This window comes from Cucumis melo, chromosome 9 (assembly GCF_025177605.1).
Source record: "Cucumis melo cultivar AY chromosome 9, USDA_Cmelo_AY_1.0, whole genome shotgun sequence".
NCBI lineage: Eukaryota > Viridiplantae > Streptophyta > Magnoliopsida > Cucurbitales > Cucurbitaceae > Cucumis > Cucumis melo.
The window spans coordinates 7577303-7597724 of record NC_066865.1 but is presented as its reverse complement, the minus strand read 5'-3'; the positions used below and the strand labels follow the sequence as shown (position 1 = coordinate 7597724).

Genomic DNA, 20422 nt, shown 5'->3' with positions numbered 1-20422 from the left:
ATTGAAATTATAATAATAACACTTTATTAATAATGGTCAACGGATCATATTTACTATCTACGAGTTTTAGGACATAAAACTCAACAAGGTGATCTTTCTATGAAGCATGAGGATCTAGGTACGATTTCTATTCCTGGTTTAATAGGGTTTATAAAGTCTAAGCATGTCATGTTGAATTTAAGATCTTCTTTTAATATCATGCTTGCCCTTGTCTATTCTGAGTTTCAATCGCATATCCTGCACCCTACTAATATCTTAGTGCAATTAGTTGATCAATCCTTAGTTAAACCTCTAAGTGTAGTTAAGGACATTATCGTTATGATGGATGACATGGTGTTTCCTATTGATTTTTTATGTGGTGAATGTTAATACTTTCGCTCCTCGTCTGATTTATCCATTCTATTAGGGAGCCCATTTTTTAAGACAGTGAAGCCATAATCGATATGGATAAAGGGTCCTTTGAAATTAAACAGGAAAGGAAATCCAAGACTTTTGTTATGTTTAGTGATGGTTCTACTACTAATCTTGAATGTTTCATTTCATCTATTTTTCAAGATAGTAGTAGTCCACCTCCTAAGTCTAGGGTGGAGAATGTTGACTCCAATTCTTCTAGAGAATATGGTTGATGAAATCGAGTACGATCGAGCATAATGACCTTAAAAATCTACGCTACCTAAAGGCAACCAGGAATTTTATAACTTTCTCAGTATAGGTTCCTTTTAGCTATATTTTTATTTTTATTGATCTAATTTTCCTGTCATTCTTTGGTTTTAGGAAATTTTAAGAGAATCCATCTTTTTGTGAGCCAGAAACCCGTCCTCAATGCATCAAATTCTAGAAAAGTTTTCTCTCTCTTTTATTTTGTCCCCTGTTTTACTATTTATACATTCAGGACAATGCATGATTTTAAGTTAGGGATGGGATGTGTCTGTGTTTTGGCTGGAGCCCTTGAGCATCTGAGCTAGGACTATCATATGCTTAATTGCTTGCTTCGTTGCTTTGTGTGGTTTTTCATGACATGCCTATAATGCACTCTTAGAGATTTTTAGCATGAATGAAGTATTATATGATAAAAATAGGTATGATTTTCAGCATAATTTGTAAAAAAAAAAACTTCCATCTCTTATGCATACACTAGTCTTTAGCTTGACTATCCTAGGTCATATTCTTGCTTAGAGTAGCGTTATCGGATCCATAGGTTTGTTGTCACCCAAAAAAGATCTTCCAAAAGTCAATTTAGTAATGCATGTGTTAAGATTAAACCTACCGATTTCCACACCTTTCGTCCAAAAGGAAACGAATGTGCAAAAATAAACCAACTCTATGTTAACTCAAATCTAGCATGAATTGGGATTTGAACGGGTTTTGTCTAAAATCTGAATTTCAAATCTCAATAAGGGCAAGATTCCGAGATAAGAAAAACAAAATAAACATAAAAATAAAAAAGGAAAGAAAATGAAGCACAAAGGAAAAAAAAAGTGATAGGAAAAGGGCTTGATGTTGGATTGCCTGAATGCTTGACATTACCAATTTTTAGGAAGCTGCATTTCAATCTTATTTTCGCCACAGTAGAAAGAAATCAAATTGAGGGTTGAGCTTAAGTAGAAGGGTTTTAGACTCGTTTATGCATGAATAGATCTGAAGTTAAAATTCTAGTTTTTTGCATCAAGTAATTGATTAGATTTTGATTGGAATATGAATTGCATATTTTACTCTTGTTGACTGTTAAGACATGAGAAAATCATGTAACATCCTAGTAAGCTATCCCTATGTGATTGGGTGTTTTATTTTACCTTGCTCGAGATGATCAAAGATTAAGTCGGGGGTGGTAATAGTGTATGGAATATGCTATCTGTTTCCACTTAATTTGAAATTGTTTCATAATTTTATAGCCTTATTTGATTGTAGTATAGGTATTACGCAATTCATAGATGAAATGTGGAGCTAAGGCCATTTTGTAGCTAATTTGGACCATTACGGAATAAATGATATTTACCAAGGCAAATCGGAGCAAGCTGAGACGTTTGAAAGTGCCAAAGAAGCCATTTGGCTTCTGCCTTGCAGCGCCACAATGCTCCATTGCACCTCGGATAGCACTGCAAGGTCGCAAGATTTATTTTAAGAAGAAGCGTCAAGCACCGCGCCGCTGTCCTTGAGCATGGCGACGCTCCAAAGTTTGACAGACTTATACATGAGTGCAAGTGGTGAGCTTCACAGTGCCTGGACATTTTATATATACATTCATTTTGTCGCCTGCTTTAACCTATCACGATTTCCAGTCATTTTACACTAGTTTTCTTCCAGTTTTCCATGCCCTTCCATGTTTGTGAATTTTCAATATCCCCTCGTCATTCGACATGTGGATGAAAGGCTAAGGTACTCGTTTCTAGCTTGGGTTTATTAGATTCTCCCTTTGTCCATAAGAATTTTATGAGAACTTAAACTTAGTTTTATTGTAATCTTTGGTTGATTTCTGAATTTAATTGAATATGGTTATATGTTGGACGCATGAGAATGTATGACTATCGCTTTGCACTAAATGCTTTGACTCGTGACAATTAAATAAGAATTGGTTAGAAGCAATAGGAGGTTAGTATGTAAATCTAATTTGATGCTCATTGATTCTAACCAACCTAGAATTGAACCTATTGAATGTTAATTAAACGCATGAAAATTAGATATTCCAACTAAGGGAACTTAATGCTAATTAGGAAATTCGATATTGCATGTTATTGGGTTAGAACAATTAGAACCTTAGGAAAATTTACATGGCAGTTCCAATTAAATTGGTTAGGTGAAGATAACACATGGCTAAGTAATGATAGTTCGATGAAAGAATTTCTAGGATAAGAAAGAAATTGCAACAACCCAAGCTAAATTGTTTTGACATAGAATTTTCTTAAGTTTTACTTTCTCGTAATTTAATCTCTGGCATAATTTCATCTCAAGCCTCCCTGGTTACCTCGTGGTTGAGAATTAATTTGTTTGAGAATCAGTGTGCTCCAAGTGATCGACCTGGACTTGCCAAGACTAGTTATTGGTGTGTAATTCGGTTTATTATTTGGCATGCGTTGGACAACAAAATCCATTCAACCAAATAACGTGTTCAGAAATTGAGAACACGACCCAATATGGATATGGATATATTATATGTATGATAAATAACAAAATTAATAAAATGATATTCTTAAAAACACTCGAAGCTTTCGACTATCTCCAAAGACATTTATTTATAAGTAAAATGACAAGTGTATGATGAATAACATGGACACTAATTGTGTGTTATCTTAAAACATTTGGACAACAAATGCAGGTCATATCTTGATACTTAACATTGACAATATGAATGAACATTTATTTAATACATATATTATAATATTTATAATACAAACAAACAAAGAGAAACAAAACTCAGATTTTACGCACCAATGACTATTGTGAGAACTGAATCTTGAATAATTCAATTCAAAGAGATGTCTACAAAAATTAGTTTCGGATCTTGGGAATGATAACAATCAAGTCTTGTTATTTTAAATTTTAGATTAAAATATTAATTCTAGAATACAATAAAGAAAATTAGTTTTACAATTATAATTAAACAATAATAAAATTTGTGCAAGGAAATGCATGTGTTGTGTTTTCAAGCTTTTTAGCAAAATTGCTGTATAACAAAAAAACAAATTATAAAAAAGCAGTAATAAACTAAGAGACTATTTAAGATTTATTAAAAAAATATAGAAACTAAAACTAAAACAGGTACAAAACATTGAGACCAAAATATTTTGGCCTAAATAGTTATTTATAGATTGCAGAATCATTAAAAAAAAAAAAAACGGTTGAAACTACATGAGAAGCCAACATAGCAAGGAGAGTGCCAAAGGAAATGTACGCAAAATTTTTCTTTTCTTAATTGAGAAAAATTTGACTGAGAACAATGTGTTTGTTACATAAATTATTTCAAGCAAAAATAACAGAAAGATTTACAGAATAATATGATGTAAGAGCAATAGATTTTCCTTTCTATAAATTTCAAAGAGTTTACAGAATAATATGATGAAGAGCAATACATTCTCCTTTACGTAAACTCAAGGTATAAGGCATCTACACGACCTTCCTTGAGGTTGAAGGTCATCTCCAACATTTTAAAAAAATTATAAAAGAAAAATCAAATCCTGAAATCTAGTCCTCAAATGAACTTTCAACCAAATGCCAAATGGCCCCAATTTTGTTAATCTCACCTTGCTTGAAACTTCCCAAACATGCTATTGAATAATAAAAAGAAAATAAATACTAATTCATTGTCTCAACTAGAATTCCAGTTTGCTAAGTTAGGGCCACGGAAATGTAGGTAAAACCAAAACAACGCCCAAAGATCTTGGCAATTTTGGGTAAAGAATAGTAGCATGCAAAGCATTGGCCTACAAAGGCAATGCTCTCCTCAGAAAATTTTGCTATGCTGTAAGATATATCCTGCGGTGCATTTTAACCATTAATCTTCAGACTCCTGGATTTCGCCGTCTACAATAGAAAGGACCACCTCATTTACTCGTGAATCTTATGGCAAACCTAAAAAAAAAGTCGCTAAAATTATTTAAATGAAGTATTACCAGCTAAAGTGAGAGCCAAGTTCGCTTGAGCATCGGCTTCTGAGTTTAGATGCTTTCCAGGATGAAAGACAGAACGTCAGAATTTCAAAGAACGCACAAGTAAGAATATCAACAAATAAGAGAAGACAAAAGGGTTGTAATAGCCATGAAGATTACAAAAGCAATTACATTGGGATCTAAGGGTAGTAAGAATATAGTCACGAAAGAAATGAGAGAATTTACACCAAGATAAAGTACACAAACAGGTGTTAAAAAACAAGATGGGAAGTCCGTATTTTTAGGCTTCGATCTCACTATTTTGGGAGTTCATTCTCAAAGTTGAGCTCCCTTTCTGTCAGATCGATTTTCTTGTATGTTGTATTCTTACATTTTTATTTTTGATTTATTTATATTTTTCCCTCAATGAATGAGTGCAAACTCTAATTTGTCTTACGATAACTGGTTTATCAAAAAACTGAACTAGAACAAGACAGACGTATAAGCCTGTATTTCTACGGTTTAGAGTTAGACAAGTTAAACATGGATGAAATCGACCCATAAATAATCATATCAATAAATCAATAAAAGTGAAAGTGGTCATATGACATCTCTGCCATCAATTTTTAAAATGAGAATTGTCATTGTGCGACAAATGAAATTAAGGATCAAAATTATTTTAGCCAGCTTCGGATCTCAAATAGTAAGGAACCTACAGCCTACACTAAATTCTTAAGAGCACAAGAAACAATAACGGAAAAGTACATTTATGCTTTCTGAGGTTGTTGAGTGCACATTCCATTTGTGTCTTTTAGTTTTCAAACTCAACAATTTTACCCCTAAATTTATTTGCCAAATTCTCCATTAAATACTAATGGAAAGTTGACTTGAGTACGTGACACTAAACTTTAACTAAAGAATAGTTTTCCTATCTTTTTAAACAAAAGAATTATAATTTTTATTAGTAAATATCGAAAAATAGAGACGAAGAAAGAACACAAGGTCTACGTGGAAACCCTAGTCTAAGGAGAAAATCCACGGTATAGATGCTTCTTATTATTTTTTGATGATAAAGAAAGGTACAAAGGAAACAAATTTATAGGCAACACGAGCCTAATTAAAATAATAAAAAAATTAGGGTAAAATCAATCTAAACTACCCCTGGACTTTCAACATGACCCAAGCCCACTATTTCTCAAATGAAAAATTCTTCTCCCTTCTAATCATTTATCCTTCCCCTTCCCTTCTCTCTAATCAATGATCTCGTTCGAGACTCATGTCAACAACAACTGCCAGATCTGATGTACCATTTGTCCAGTTTTGTTTTTCTAAAAAAATAAATTAAATAATTAGAAGGGGAAAAACCTTCAATGAAAGGGGAATTCGTTCAATTTATTTTAGATGAAAGAAAGGAGAGAAGTCGAAACAGGATGGGAAAAAAATGACACTCACCAATGGCGGCTAGTTCGAACTGGAGGAATTAGGAAAGCGAGGAGAGAATAAATAAGTAAAAAAATTTTATGTAATGAATAAAAATTTGGGGAAAAAATTTTCTAATAAAAGTAGGTGTCACATCAGCCTTCCATTGGTATTAACAGAAACCCGAGCACTTGCAAACCTCCGGGGTAAAATTATTGAGTTTCAAAACTTAAGGACCCATATGTAACCTAAACTTAAACCGAAACTTTGATCCCAAAAGTGTAATGTTCCCAACAGTATAAACAGAAACAAAACAAACAACATTGTGAAAGACGCAATTAGAGAAGAATTAATGGTACTGACCCTTAGTACATGATTGACCTCGAAAGAGAGAAATTTATTCTTCAGCTTCACAACTTCATTACATAACTCAGATATATTTTCATTTTTTGCCTTCCATAAACCTTGAACCTGTACAATGGAATATACAAATACATAATGAAAAGTGGGACAACGAAGATGCCATGAAATCAAAAAAAATAGATGGGCCCAGGTGCTTGCACAGAGAGGGTTCTATCAGATAGGGACGGTTTTGATTCTACGGAGGTTGATAATACAAAACACTTGCAGGTTCAGTCCAGTTTTAGAAGTCCCCAATATTAAATAACCACATAAACAATGTATTGCAGCAAAACTATTCTACTCGGGAAAATAATCTTAGAATGAGGACTTGAATATAAATCTCCCAGAAAAAGTGGCTGAATACATTTTAATCCTTTAATTGCAACAGCTATGCATTAATAATTAACTCCATATAAGAACTGAGTTTGGTTCAAATTCTCCTCAAACTTTATATTAATGAATCTTCACAATCAGCATCCACAAAAACCAATGCTAATATATTCAAAAGAAATCATATATGGAAGAAGCTACATCGACAATATACTTTTCAACTTGAAGACAAGACCTGTTAACATCTCAATAGAGGAAAGGTTTTTCGTCAATGCGGTTAACCAGAAAATTGTTCCGCTGTAGTAGACTTTCATCCCATGTGTTGACAAAAGGGATAATAGAAAGCAAGCAAAAGTTTTAGAATCAGAATGCTTTAAGTAAAAGTTCTACGACTTCACTTTGCATTTGTCAATTGGAATGTTTTCTTCTAACGCTCCTGCCTACTTGTGTTAGGGTTGGTTGTATGGGGGGAACCTTCACAGAGCAGGCACATTGAGAAAACGAAGTTGAGTCTCCTTCCCTTACTTGGAAGAAAAGAGAAGTACAACCCTTGATGAAATAGTCCTTTGACAGTCGCAAGTCAGGCCCAACAATACTATCGGAAGCTTCTCATGTCAGAAATGACAATATTAGCTTTCATGCAGTTTGGACTTTTTTTTCTCTTTTGACACAGAAACAAGACTATCTCATGACAAATTATTTCATGCAGTCTGGACTAACTATTTCCTTTCAAGTTTCAAGACAAATTATTCTTGCAATATAATAATAATTTTGCAATGTTTTATAAAAAAAAATATCCTTTAAACAAAAAGTTTTCACTTTCAGCTTCCAGATTCTTGCTTAACTCCAAAGATTAACCATTAAACCCATCCCTCTGAATATTTCCTAAATATATCATGACTTACTTAACAAGTTTATAATGTGAAGATACACAACAAGAAATAAATTGACAAGGGAAAAAAATTGCAAGGTAAAAAAATTGTAACCAACCTGCATACAGACAAGTTTGGAGTCACCTTGGACGTGAATCCTAGTGAACCCTTTCTTAAGTGCAAACTTCAACCCTAAAAGAATAGCTCGATATTCAGCAACATTATTGGTTGCTATACCTAGACCTTCACGCAGTCGACATATCTGTTCCAAGGGGGGAGAGAGATTAGATACGCCTTAATAAGAAGCATTAATAAGAATACACATGTTAATGTGGGTTCCAAAAGGAAGAATCAAGAATGTATACCACACTCCCATCATGAGCTCGCAGAACAGCTCCTGCCCCGGCTTGTCCAGGATTTCCTTTTGAGGCACCATCGAATTCTAGAAAGCAAGATTCCTGTACATGGAAAATTATTATGGCAATCAGAATCTGTCAAGTAAGTTGAAAATTTAAACTCAGGGATTCTATTCCATTGTATTTTGGAAAGATCGTTTCAGAATCTGGACCATGAAATCAAAGCATGACTAGCACTTGGTTTAGAAACAAAACTAAAATGAGATTCCACTTGCATGATTGCATCCTCGGTTCTTTTGTACAAAATATAATTATCATCAGGAGACCACAAACCATTTTTTAGTTTCGTTTTGGCCTTTTAAAATTACAAGTAATATTTCAAAACCCCAATTAAATCTTTGTATATGAATGGTCAATTAACAATCTTATCAATTTATAACGATCTTGGGTTTGGCTCACCAGTATGAGTTGAGTCAGTAAAATATATCAGAACTCATTGTTTGGCCCACCAACTTTAAATGTTGGAGTTGAGTAGGTATATTTTACCAGCTCACCCCAACTCTCCTTTCTTCGTTTTTCAATGTTTCATTCATTGGCCATCCAACAACACTCTGGGAACTAACCCCAACAACCACTTCACATGCCCAACTCCGACGACCAACCTTGGACTTCAACAACCACTTCTAGCGACCAATTTTGGGCTCCAATGACAACTCCAGCACTAACTTCACAGGACCAATTTTGGGTCCCCAACAAACCACCTTCGTGCGACCAACTCCAACAACCAATTACAAGCTCTAACATCCACCTTCCACAACAACTTTGATGAACTTCTTCATACAACCAACTCTGACGACCAATTGCAAGTTCGACAATCATCTCTGATGACACCTCCAGCAAACAACTCCGATAACCACCTTCACGCAACCAACTCCGTTGACCAATTTCAATCTCTATTATTTGTGAACGTGTAATTAAACCCTACTAACAACCCTATTTTTTGTCCAAGTTCAACTCATGCATTCTAGGATTGTTAAAGTGTATTGTATGGTTGTTGATTATATAAATAGTTGTATTTTGTCTACTTTAAATGCAATAGTTATATGTAAAATGAATTCACATATTAAATGAGTGTTAAGAATTTGGATTAATATGTATGTAGTAGAATGGAGGAATAAAAAGTTAATAAAAAACAAACAAAAACAAAAGCTCAAAACAAAAATAACAAATAACAAAAAAACCATAAAATAGATACTTGTTTGGAAAATTGTAGTGGGTGGCAATTTAGGGATTTGCAAGCTTGTCACACACTTTTTTCCATTTTGCAGATATGTCAAAAAATAAGTCCGACCCAAATGATACACCCAATGTACATTTGATACACACGATATATACTTGATACATTTGATACACACATAAATGTTGAAAATGACAAAATATTAAAGGTTTTTAATTTAAAGAAAATTAAGTAAATATGTCTAATGGCATTTGGGTAAATAAATCAATGTGACATTATAGGAGACAAGTTGATCTTTATCAACTTAGGGCAAAAAAAACGAGAAAAAGTTTTTAGGCGACGTCTAAGGCAAGGAATGAGTTAAATAATGTTAGGTTTTTATAGTTGGGTTATGATAGTGATAGAACTCTATCTTTGGTATGAAATTCGTATTTATTTCAATATAGATTTACAATCTGAATTGATACTATCAATTCAGAAATACACTTTGTTGATCTTTCTCTCAAGATGCAACAACTAAACTTCACATAAAATGCTAACTGACTTTCCCACCTAAACAACTCCTATTTATACTAGACAGCTCACCGACTTATCTCCCCCTACCACATTTTACACGTGCTTTATTCTTTCTTTTGTAAACAAACTTGATGGGAGGTCTAACAGATAGTTTGTGTTTGAGGTGTAAATTATTTTAGTTTGAGTTATAATAGTACGTGTTTGTGGTTTATATTTTTACAATAAATATATATTTTACTTTTCTCGATCATCTAACAAAAATTCAAAATCTTTTATCTTAAATTCCAATATTTGGTAGATCAAGTATGTATGAAGTGTATATCAAGTTTATTATGTGTGTATCAAATGTGTACCAAGTGTATATTAAGTGTATATCACGTGTATCAAGTATGTATTAAGTGCAAATCAAGTGTACCAAGTGCATATTAGAAGGGTATCAAATGTATATCATAGGTGTATCAAGCATAGCAAAGTAGATATCAATAATGTATCAAATGTATATTAGTAGTATATCAAGTGTGTCGTGTGTATCAAGCATATCAAGTATGTGTCAGTGGTGTATCAAGTGTATAACAAGGGTATCACATGGTTTGGGCTTTTTTTTTTGTCATTTTTGCCAAAGTAAATAAGTTTGTGCACTATGCTATGGGCCTATTTCTTTTAACCCTTTTTGTCAGACATGTACGAAGCCCTATTAGTTTTCTAGAGCATTTTCTAGCAAATAAAAATGAAAATGGACATTTTTCCTCTGATGATCCTCCGGAGGAATTGAAAGTGGAATTGATGAAACATGAGAGGGGAGATTCAACTAAAAAAAATTAATGACGGAAAAATACAGAGTAGCAACAAGAAGAAAAAGAAAAAGAAGAATAATATGTTGAAATTCATGTACAAAAATTGGAATCAAAAGTTCTATTTTCTCTTTGGTTTCCTATTTCATTTAATTATATTCTTGCAAAAAATGTAGTTGGTTAATCGTTGTTCATTACCAAAAAACAAAAATTGAAAAAAAGAAAAACTTTTTAAAATAAAAGGAAAAAAAATTGCAATCCATACCTTATTCAAACAAAAATGGGTAGAATTATTGCAAAAAAAACGTTTCAAAACAAAAATAGTAATCATTAAAACATATTGTGAAGAGTTTAAAAAACTTATCAGGTACTCCTAACATATGAACTCAACTCTGTACCCCAAACATATACATATGAACTCAGACAAAACAACGATGCACTCGTAAACACAAACATGAACTCTGTAGGCAAATAAACTCTCCAGGTATATGCACTCCAAACATTTTATATCAACTCAATGCCCCAAACAACCCCATGATAAGATTAACAACTTGATATAAGCAGCTGGCAGAAGATGGGAAAATTCTGAAGGTTTACTGGTTTAACATCTTTTGAATGATCATACACTTACAGCAACATAGGAAAAAATCAAATACATAACTAGTTTAAAAGCAGACTTCATACGATACATTGGAACATCCATTATTCACGCCTTACTCTGTTTGTAAGACCAGTTAAAGAAGTTACAGGGTTCCAATCAGCCTTAACAGTCATTACCTCTATTTCTGGAGAATAATGAATGGCAAGTTGAACCGAAAGGCGTGCTTAGGGATTAGATGGAATGTGGAAAAAGCATGGATGAATGGCTCATACAATGCGATGGCAACTGCCATCTAATGCAACTTGGGAAGCAATGGAATTCTACATGTGGCAGTTTCCTTTTTTCACCTTGAGGACAAGTTATTCATGAAGGGTAGGAACAGTATTAAGTAGGGAACTCTTTGGTTGTGCATTCTCAGGGTTCTTATAGTTGTGGGAAGTGTGTGCCTAGGGTATGTTTTTGGTATTGAAGTGAATATATGAGAAGTGAGAACCAACCCTCTCTCTCTAGAGTTTAGGGGATTGTATCTTGTCTTCTTAAGGCAAAGGGAGCATAATCGTTCTTTCGAAGTATAAATATCTCTGTATATTGAAGAACTCTCAATCAAACAGTGAGACTGTAAATATTTTCATTCTTCCAGGTGTCATTTGGCTGTATGTTTGCTGCTTACTTGTCTTTTGCAGAAAATATTATGTTAGATACCTAACAGCCACACAAGACAATAAATACCGAATCACACGAACACAACCCAATGACTTACGTGGTTGGAGGATAGGGACACAATGGAATCTTCCAACTTGATATGTTTCCTCGTGGGATCTTCTGATGTAGGAGTTACTGATGTAGGAGTTAAAACAGACGACCCCTGCAAACATTAAAATCTACATTAACCACATGCAAACAAACATGACAACAAAAGCCATAAGTTGCATATCAAATACAGTTTAGCAAGTTACTTTGTATACAATTAGAGGCATTATTTGCTTCAGTTAAAAACTTACAACATTTTCTGATACAATAGCCTCTCTTGATCTCTTCTTTATGGCATCTTGGCCAGAAGTCTCACCTGTAAGAGAAGCATCTCCATCCTGGCCGACAGAAACATTTTAACTCATGCTAGAGTGAACAAAGATAGTCTAGGAAGGATATTGGATAAATTGAAACATTTTAGATGTTCTTGATAGTACATCTAGTAAACACTGAATCTATGTATAATCAACATTGAAAGCCTAACCTCCTAATTTAGCTATTGGAAAAGACCGGTAATTATAAAATGCTTCATGTGGCTGTAGTTTACAGCCTTCAACGTCTGGCTTTAAAGTTCAAACTGACTAGTTATATGGTTCTGTCTATAAGACAATAAACCATGATCTCTACAAAATAGAAAGTTACATGGTAAGAGAGGAAGTGGAGCATAAACTCAAAGTGATGACCTACGGAGACAAATAATATGCCATTTCTTCACGAACACTATGATCCCTTGCTAACAATTATAAGAAATGGAAGACAAAAGCCGTAAAATTCACCCTCTTCTATAATGACCAACCTAGGATAATCTATTTGGGAAAATACCAACCAATTGAATCCTTAAATAGTTCCATAAAAGACCAAACTATTATCTGTTTCCTACCATTTTCTTATATAAACATGGCAGAAAAGGGTCTCTTAAACTTTTTAACTCAATCAACAAATTAATGAAACACCATACATGAAAAGTGCAAGGCACGAGCGAACCGAAAAGATCAGGTCTCATATCTGCAGCTTTAATAGTGTACAGAGCGTTCTTAAGCCCAATGGAAGCAAGATATTCCTCACTGTCTTTTGGTAATGAGTGTCCTTTAAACACACTAACAGGAAGATCGCATATCTGCCATAGAAAAGAAAAGATAACACCCGAGCTTAATCCACTAAATGATATGTACCAATTACAAGAAATCCGCAGGAAAGGGTAAAACTAACAAATAAGAAAACCTATGCTTCTCAAGTAAAAACATAAGCTTTATGCAATAAAAAGCCCGCAGAAGGAGAAGAACTGATCGATCATTGAGCTAATGCTTCGAAAACAATTAAATGTAACCAATATAAAACCCTAATGTAACTTCAAACAAGAAAGCCGAGAAGCACCAAAGCAGTCAAGTCTCAGAGAAAGCAAGAAAATAATCAATCAATTAGAACAGTAGCTGAAGAAGCAAGAAATCACTAGTGAAAACTGAAGAAATGAGTACCGAAGATCCAATTTGCGCATGACAATCACTAAAACTTTTATAGACTCCAACAACATCCCCTTTTCGAACGACAAAGAAGTCGCCCATCTCTGATTCCATAGGAGGTTCAGAATCCAACTTGGGTGAAGGAGAAGTTGGCTTTCGGGGTTTTCGGGGTTTTCGAGTGGAATAGCACCGTAGACCGAATCTGGAACACAAGGAGTCTAAAGCAGTAGCCTTTACAGCGACATTGTGAAAGGTTGAGCTCCAGTAGGGATTAGAGCAGCCATGAATGGAGGTTGAAGCCGCAAAAACAAGATTGGTCCTTCTGAAAATGACGCGAGTATAGGTAGAGACTTGGGAGAGGCAGTTCATCAGAAGGTAGTTTTCCGGTGACTATGAAGATTCCCAGCTTTCAAGGTCGTCCAATAGGTTTTTTTGTCCATTCAAAGCTGCTCACTGACTCCACCTACTTCTTTCCCTCTCTTCTAAGTAATTTTGTTTTAGGCTAAATTATTTGAAAAATTGCGAAAAAAAAATCTTCAAAAATGACAAATGATCTATTTTTTTAGATGAAACGTTAGTAAATCTAGTAATTAGATTTAAAGTATTAGTATATAACAATATTTTTATAAAAATATAAATATAACAAAAAGTTTCATAGTCTATCAATTTTATAACCGCTCTCTAGAGCTTTAGCAAGTGGGAACAAGTCGTCTCTGTTGAAATTTATGTTCTAAAACTCGTAATTTGTAGTTTAAATTACTTTCTATTCAATAAAGTGTTTATTGAAGATTTATTAGTGAAAATATAATACTATAATCTTGAATCCAATAAACTAAGGTTTGAAAGCTATCTAATGTAGACTTCAACTTTATGTAGAGACATAAACTTGGATCAAGTTCGAGTATATAGCCCAAACAGTCTATAGTGAATGAATAAGACTTGGCGCTTTATTCCGGGAACACTATGGATGTAGTCCGCTCTGTAGTTAGTACAAACGAAATGATCCTGAATCGTTCATGTAGAGACATGGGAGTGGGGGCATCCTATGTAAAAAGTTTGCATAAAACTGGAACCATGAAATAGTCACTTTTAAGTTATAACACTGTTGACTATAAAAATTGACTATTTCGGTTATGATGACCTAGGTAACTTAATCTTAATCCTGAGCTAACTATGAACTTTTATTCAAACGGTATTATTCTTAGATCTGCATAGGTGAAGACAGCTCAATGACGTTGGCCCCAATAAGCCTCCAATTTCAAGGGTTAGACCAGATGGATGGCTAGGGACATATGGTGCAAGACGGAATTCACTTATACCCATTTTAGGGTTAGTAGATAGGTTGTTCCCTTAAGAATGGAATCCAAGTCTTGAACAAGATGTCCCACCCTCTCACTGGCTCCAGAGGAATTCAGTTTATAGATTGGACCTAAAACCAATTGTTCAATAGTGGATGAATGAGACTTAAGGAACAAGATTTAGTATCGGGGGGAAAACGGTATTTTGACCTAGCCGAGATTACGAACAACCTATGAATGATTAACTTACTAATCATGGTTATATTAGATGGATAGAAATATATCTATAGTAAGGGGAGTGCAACTACGAGACTTTAATGGAATAACTCGTTAGTTAACGAATGTTGATTAGCTTAGTCTAAAAGGGTTTAGCCAATTAATCTAGGATCGTTGGAGCCCATGATCTATAGGTCCATTAGGTTCTCCTGCTAGCTTATACGGAATTAACTTAGAACAACATATTGGAATAATTCGAATTGTTCGAATTAGGTAAAGAGAGAGAAACTGACAACTACAAGTGATATAGTCGTCAGTTATAGTTTTGAGCAAGAGCTTTATGTTTAAATATGATTTAAATATTAAAAATATGAATAGAGATTCATATTTGAAAGCTCGGAATTAATGGAAATGATCAAAGTTGTAAAAAGTCAAAATGTTGACTTTTGACTTTGAAAAGTCAAACTTTGACCGACTTTATATTCAAATGTGATTTGAATTTGGAGAAAATGAATGCGGATTCATGCTTAGAAAGTTAAAATTAGTCAAGACAGACAAAATGGTAAAAGTCAAAATGTTTGACATTTAACTTAAAAAGTCAAAGTTTGACTTTTGACTTAAAAAGTCAAAGTTGGACTTTGACTAGAATGGTCAAATGACCATTTTTCCCCTTGACCAAAGTTAGTGAAAAAATTCAAAATTTTGTTGGATAATCTCATTAACTCTTAGTGGACTATGTGGAAGCTTATGGTAATAACACCAAGCCCATTAAGAGAAAATGGAATGGTGATTAATTCCACTAAATGTTAGTGGAATGCTAGGTGTTGAGATTTTGACCAACTAATTTTGCATGTAATTAAGTTATAAATAGTTCTCTTTTCAAATTGAAAAAGACTTTTGGCTATTTGATGTTTTTTATTTTCAAAACATTTATTTTTCCTTTCTTCCAAAATTAAACATATCTCAACCTAATTCCCTCCAAATTCCCACATCTCTCTCTAATTTCTTCAATTAACGAGTCCCACAACCCGACTCTAAGTTCGGAGATTCGTGGGTCAACTCTAATGGTGGTCTGGCTTGAAGATTTCGAGATTTCGGGAAGTTCAAAGGTATGTTTCTTTGAACCCTAATTTAGTGTAATTAGGGTTGTGTTTAATGTATGTTAATCTCTAAGTGTTTAAATGCAATTAGAGTAGGATTTTATCCATTTTTTCCGCTGCGAATGTTCGTATCAAGCAGTCTCTACGAGCAATCTATTACTTATTTGGTGTAATAGTCAAATTCAGAGGTAAAGGGGGTTTGTTGCTGATCAAGCGAGAAATTAAAAGTGCTCTTAATTAAATTGCAAGGAATTTAAGGAGAGATTAAATGCCTTTTTAAAAACTTAATTAAAAAAGGTTGAGTTTTATGTTCTAAAACTCATGATTTATGAATGTCGAGTACTAATAGATAAAGTTGTTATTAAGGTACCGCTCGATTAATTGTTATTGAATAAGTGATCGTTATAAACTCTTACTCCAACAAACTATGGTACATTGACTATAGCACGAATACTTATAGGTCGTTTGGCCTTAGAATTAGAGATGAGTGTAATAAACTATTTTGGCCCACTCCATGTTTGGCTGATTTTAGATTTTTTTTAATCTCAATATTATGATAATACTTGTTCTCACTCACCTTTCTTCTCTTCCTGATCACACGCTCTCTCTCTCACTAAGCTCCAAATATTTATCGAGTAAAGTTAGAAGGCTAAGCCAAAGCGAAAATCCCAATAGTAGCCACTACAAAAGGAAGCAACGTCGACAAAAGCTAAGATAATAGTTTGCACCCTAAATGCATACTATTATAATCCCCAGACTATTGTAATCCTCATACTATTATAAATCACTCCACACCACAAACGCCCCTTAAGCTTTATGTAGGATATAAAAGTGGATCAAGTTCTAGTTAATAGTTTGGGTTTGGAACATTATGGATGCGACCCACTTTGTATTTAGTATAAATGATGTGATCCTAAATTCTTCATGTGGAGACATGTGAGTGGAGGCGTCCTATGCAAAGTGTTTTCATAAAATCAGACCATGAAATAGTCATTTTTACATTATAACAACGTTAAATGTTTAAAACTGACTATTTTGATTTTGATAATCTAGGTCGATCTTAATCCCATTTATTTGGATTATCGTAGATCTGCAATAGCGCTAGTCCAATAGACCTCTCATTTCAAAGGTAAGACCATGTAGATATCTGGAGACATAAGGTACTAGACGAAATTCCCCCCTACCCGCTTCTAAGGATAGTAAAGAGGTTGTTCCTTCAAGTGTTGACTCCAAGTCTTAAGGAAAGGACCCTACCCTCTCATTGGCCCAAGATGGATTCAGTTTACTGGTTGGACCAGAAACTAATAGTTCATTAGAGGATCAACTAAAACTTAAAGAACAAGATGTAATTTTGAGGGTAAAACAGTTTTTGACCCAGCCTAATTACGAACAATCTGTGAATGATTGATTACTGATGATGGTTATATCAATTAAATATAAATATATTTACAATGAGAAGAGTGCAGCTACGGGCTATAGTGAACAGTTATGTTAGTTAACAAATATTGGTCAGCTAGATTAAAGAGTTTAGTTGGTTAATCTTAGATTATTGTTGGAGCTTATAATCTGTAGGTCTATAAGATCCTTTTACTAGCTCAGGTTGGAATAAATCTTAGAATAATATGATAGATTAATTTGAAAAGTTCAAATTAGATTGGAGAATGTTGCGTTAAAATATTCAATATACTAGTGGTGAGGTACTAACAGATATAGTAAAATATTTGAATATGATTTAAATATTTACGTGGGTGCTCAAGATTTAATATGTCATATTAAATAAAAATGGTCAAAAAAGTCAAAATAGTTTACTAATTTGATTTTAGAAGTCAAATTTTGACTATGTCGAAGTGTTGACCATAGGTATAAAAAGACCAAAATAATGACTTTGACCATTCTTGAGAAAGTCCAATAAATTGTAGGATAGTTCCACTAATTTAGATTTATGAATAACTAAAATTGCTTCCATGTAATGTTACTTCATTGTTACTTTGCCCATACAATGTTAATGGAGTTTGATACGTTAAATTATGGTTCAATTTCATTTGCATCATTTACATGTTAATTTCTTATAAATAAAGTGTTTTAGGAACTTGTTGGTTCTTCTTGGAATATTAGCTTCTTGAAAAAGTTAGTTTCTTTGAAAATTTTATGACATTAACCACAAAATACATAAACTCTATGACTCTCTCAATTACTATATATTCTGCAAAAATTATTTACGCATTGGATCTCACAACTCCATTCTAAGGTCGGAGAATAATAAAGAATATTCTTGTGGTAGTCTAGGGAACATTCATGATCAAATTCAACAAAGAAATCAAAGGGAAAATGAGCATCGAAGGTTGTATTTTCTCTCTTTTAGTTCACTGTTTTAGAGTTTATGCATGCATAATTCCTATTCTAAACACGCATTTAGACCGTTATTAATTAGATCATTTTTCTACTGCACATGTGTTCCATCCGAGATATACAACCCAAGGATAGAAATGGATTTGGCTAGGTTTCTTTTCATTGGATACAAAGAATCAAAAAACTTTTGCTTGAGCGAGCCATATTAATCAGGACCATAATCAACTGTTGTTATTAACTAGTTAGCTAAACATGCATAATGAGGCTTTAGCAAAACTTTGATAGAGAGGCGTTTATAAAGAAATTATCATCTAAAATTTATTTTTCTTGAAATTATGTAATAAATTTTGATAATCTAAGTTCATTAATACATCCTTTTCAATGGATAACATGACCAATCCTTTAATCTTTCTTGCGACATAGTTGACCATAAATAAGATTTAATTAATTTTGATTTTTGATTTGAAAAGCTTCTCTCTGCAGAAGCCTATTAATATTATTAACCATTTACTATTGTTAGTAATATTCAATAAGCAATATATGTATCTACAATCAATTTCATTTTGTAAGACTTCGCATAATATTTTGATAAAATATTTTTATATTTTTTTTAAAAAAATGTAATAAATTTTGTCTCGTCGTAGTTTTTTCTATGAGTTTAAATAATTTTTTTAATTTTTGAAAAAACCCAAAAAATAAATCTAAATTTTTATTGTTGAAAAATGTATCATTTTTTAATGTATTTTCAAGACGCAATTAAAAAGTGTTCTTTTCCCCATGACAACTTAGAATTCTATTTTTCATTTTTCACATTTGGCCTCATGTTGTAAGCCATCAACTTTAAGGCTAAGCTATTATAATATGAGTAACTTAATGTAAATAGATAGATAGATAGATATTATATTTGCACCAAACGCAAAGATGACATCAAGATATTTATTTAACAACCCTCTTGAACTGTGGATTTTAATCATTCTCATTACACTCATTAAGCAATAAAACTAATTAATTAAAATTCATGTTCATATTAATTAAAGATGTTAGTTGTTTAGTGAAAATATTGTTTCATTATTTAAAATACTTCTTTCATTTACGTATCATCACCTGGGATGTGTGATGATTGAAACATTGAAGGTAAATAAATCCAAGTGACCCTAGAGGGAACAAAAAAAAGAGATGATCAAGAGAATAATAGGAAGTAACATAATTCCAGAAGAAAACAAAATTACAAAAAGTTAAACTGTCGAAAATTTAATTTATGTCAATATCGAGAAATTCTATTCAATTACCAACAAAACCGTAATATTGTAAAACAAAAAATAATAGGGTTCGATTGTAACAGGATAGTTCGTCGTCATCATTTTGTCAGTTAAAAAAGTTACTTATGGATAACCTTTTCTCCATAAGTTTTGCAAGCATGATGCATCTCCCTTTCTTCAACTTTAATGGCAACCATAGAAGGAAATAATGAAGCTTCTAAATCCAAGTGATGATTCAAGAGTTTATCTTAAACCACGTTGGTGCAGATTGGCAATATCGTTCAAGAGAAGGGAGAACAAATGGTACACTTTCCATAATATTTCCAAAGCAAAATACCATTTTAAACATATTGCCTACTCTTTAATAATGAGCCCACTAGAAGATATAATCAAGTAGACAGAAAACAACAAAGACAAACTACAAAATTCGAAGCAGCCAACATAACATTAAATTACACCTACTTTCATATCGCCTTCTTTGCAAGTTAGAGATATCAATACAATTAGGACCTAAAGATGTTTTATGTAACAACCCGGTTTTTTAAGGTCCCTAACAAGGGTCATTACTACTATGCATGCAATTTTAAAACCAAAATTGGTTGGCCATTAGGCACACAAATCTAGCTTACCTGAAAGTACACAAATTTAGTGTGTACATAGCTATAGGTAGAAGGGTAGTTGCCACTAAGTTATACACGCAACGTGCAACAAGGGGTCTCACATTATATAATCATGTCATAGTAACTTATAACTTTACAGCACGTTCTTATAAATTGCCACTCATAAACCACACATACCATCGCATAAAGTTTCTCAGCATGCCTTAAAATTAAATTACATTTTGCCTGTCTCAAAGGCATTATAGGAGGTTGAAACTTAATAT

The 20422-nt window shown here is 33.2% G+C and overlaps 1 protein-coding gene across 5 annotated transcripts; it reads right to left on the bottom strand.

Annotated features, from left to right (window-relative positions):
• Nucleotides 1-3998: 3998 nt before the first annotated feature.
• On the bottom strand, nucleotides 3999-13798 carry LOC103503315 (uncharacterized). Of its 5 annotated transcripts, none has more exons than XM_008467460.3 (9): nucleotides 13333-13796; nucleotides 12816-12974; nucleotides 12109-12195; nucleotides 11868-11972; nucleotides 7972-8064; nucleotides 7725-7868; nucleotides 6366-6473; nucleotides 4608-4659; nucleotides 3999-4518 (listed from the first exon to the last, which is right to left on the bottom strand). In XM_008467460.3, exons 1-9 carry the CDS (start codon nucleotides 13684-13686, stop codon nucleotides 4490-4492), a joined length of 1131 nt encoding a protein of 376 aa, XP_008465682.1. In that variant the 5' UTR covers nucleotides 13687-13796; the 3' UTR covers nucleotides 3999-4489. The 5 variants fall into 5 exon arrangements, with proteins under 5 accessions (XP_008465682.1, XP_008465684.1, XP_008465683.1 ...); XM_008467461.3 differs by having other exon boundaries at nucleotides 4274-4518; nucleotides 4608-4646; nucleotides 13333-13797; XM_008467462.3 differs by lacking the exon at nucleotides 4608-4659 and having other exon boundaries at nucleotides 3999-4566; nucleotides 13333-13797.
• Between the last annotated feature and the right edge of the window lie 6624 nt (nucleotides 13799-20422).

Excerpts from the sequence above, each read along its gene's own strand:
- LOC103503315 (XM_008467460.3), bottom strand. The coding sequence starts at position 13,686 with ATGAACTGCCTCTCCCAAGTCTCTACCTATACTCGCGTCATTTTCAGA. Across the intron at positions 12,975-13,332 it reads ATGCGCAAATTGGATCTTCG|ATATGCGATCTTCCTGTTAG; the intron begins GTACTCATTTCT and ends TTTCTATGGCAG. Across the intron at positions 4,660-6,365 it reads AGGTCAATCATGTACTAAGG|CATCTAAACTCAGAAGCCGA; the intron begins GTCAGTACCATT and ends CATCCTGGAAAG.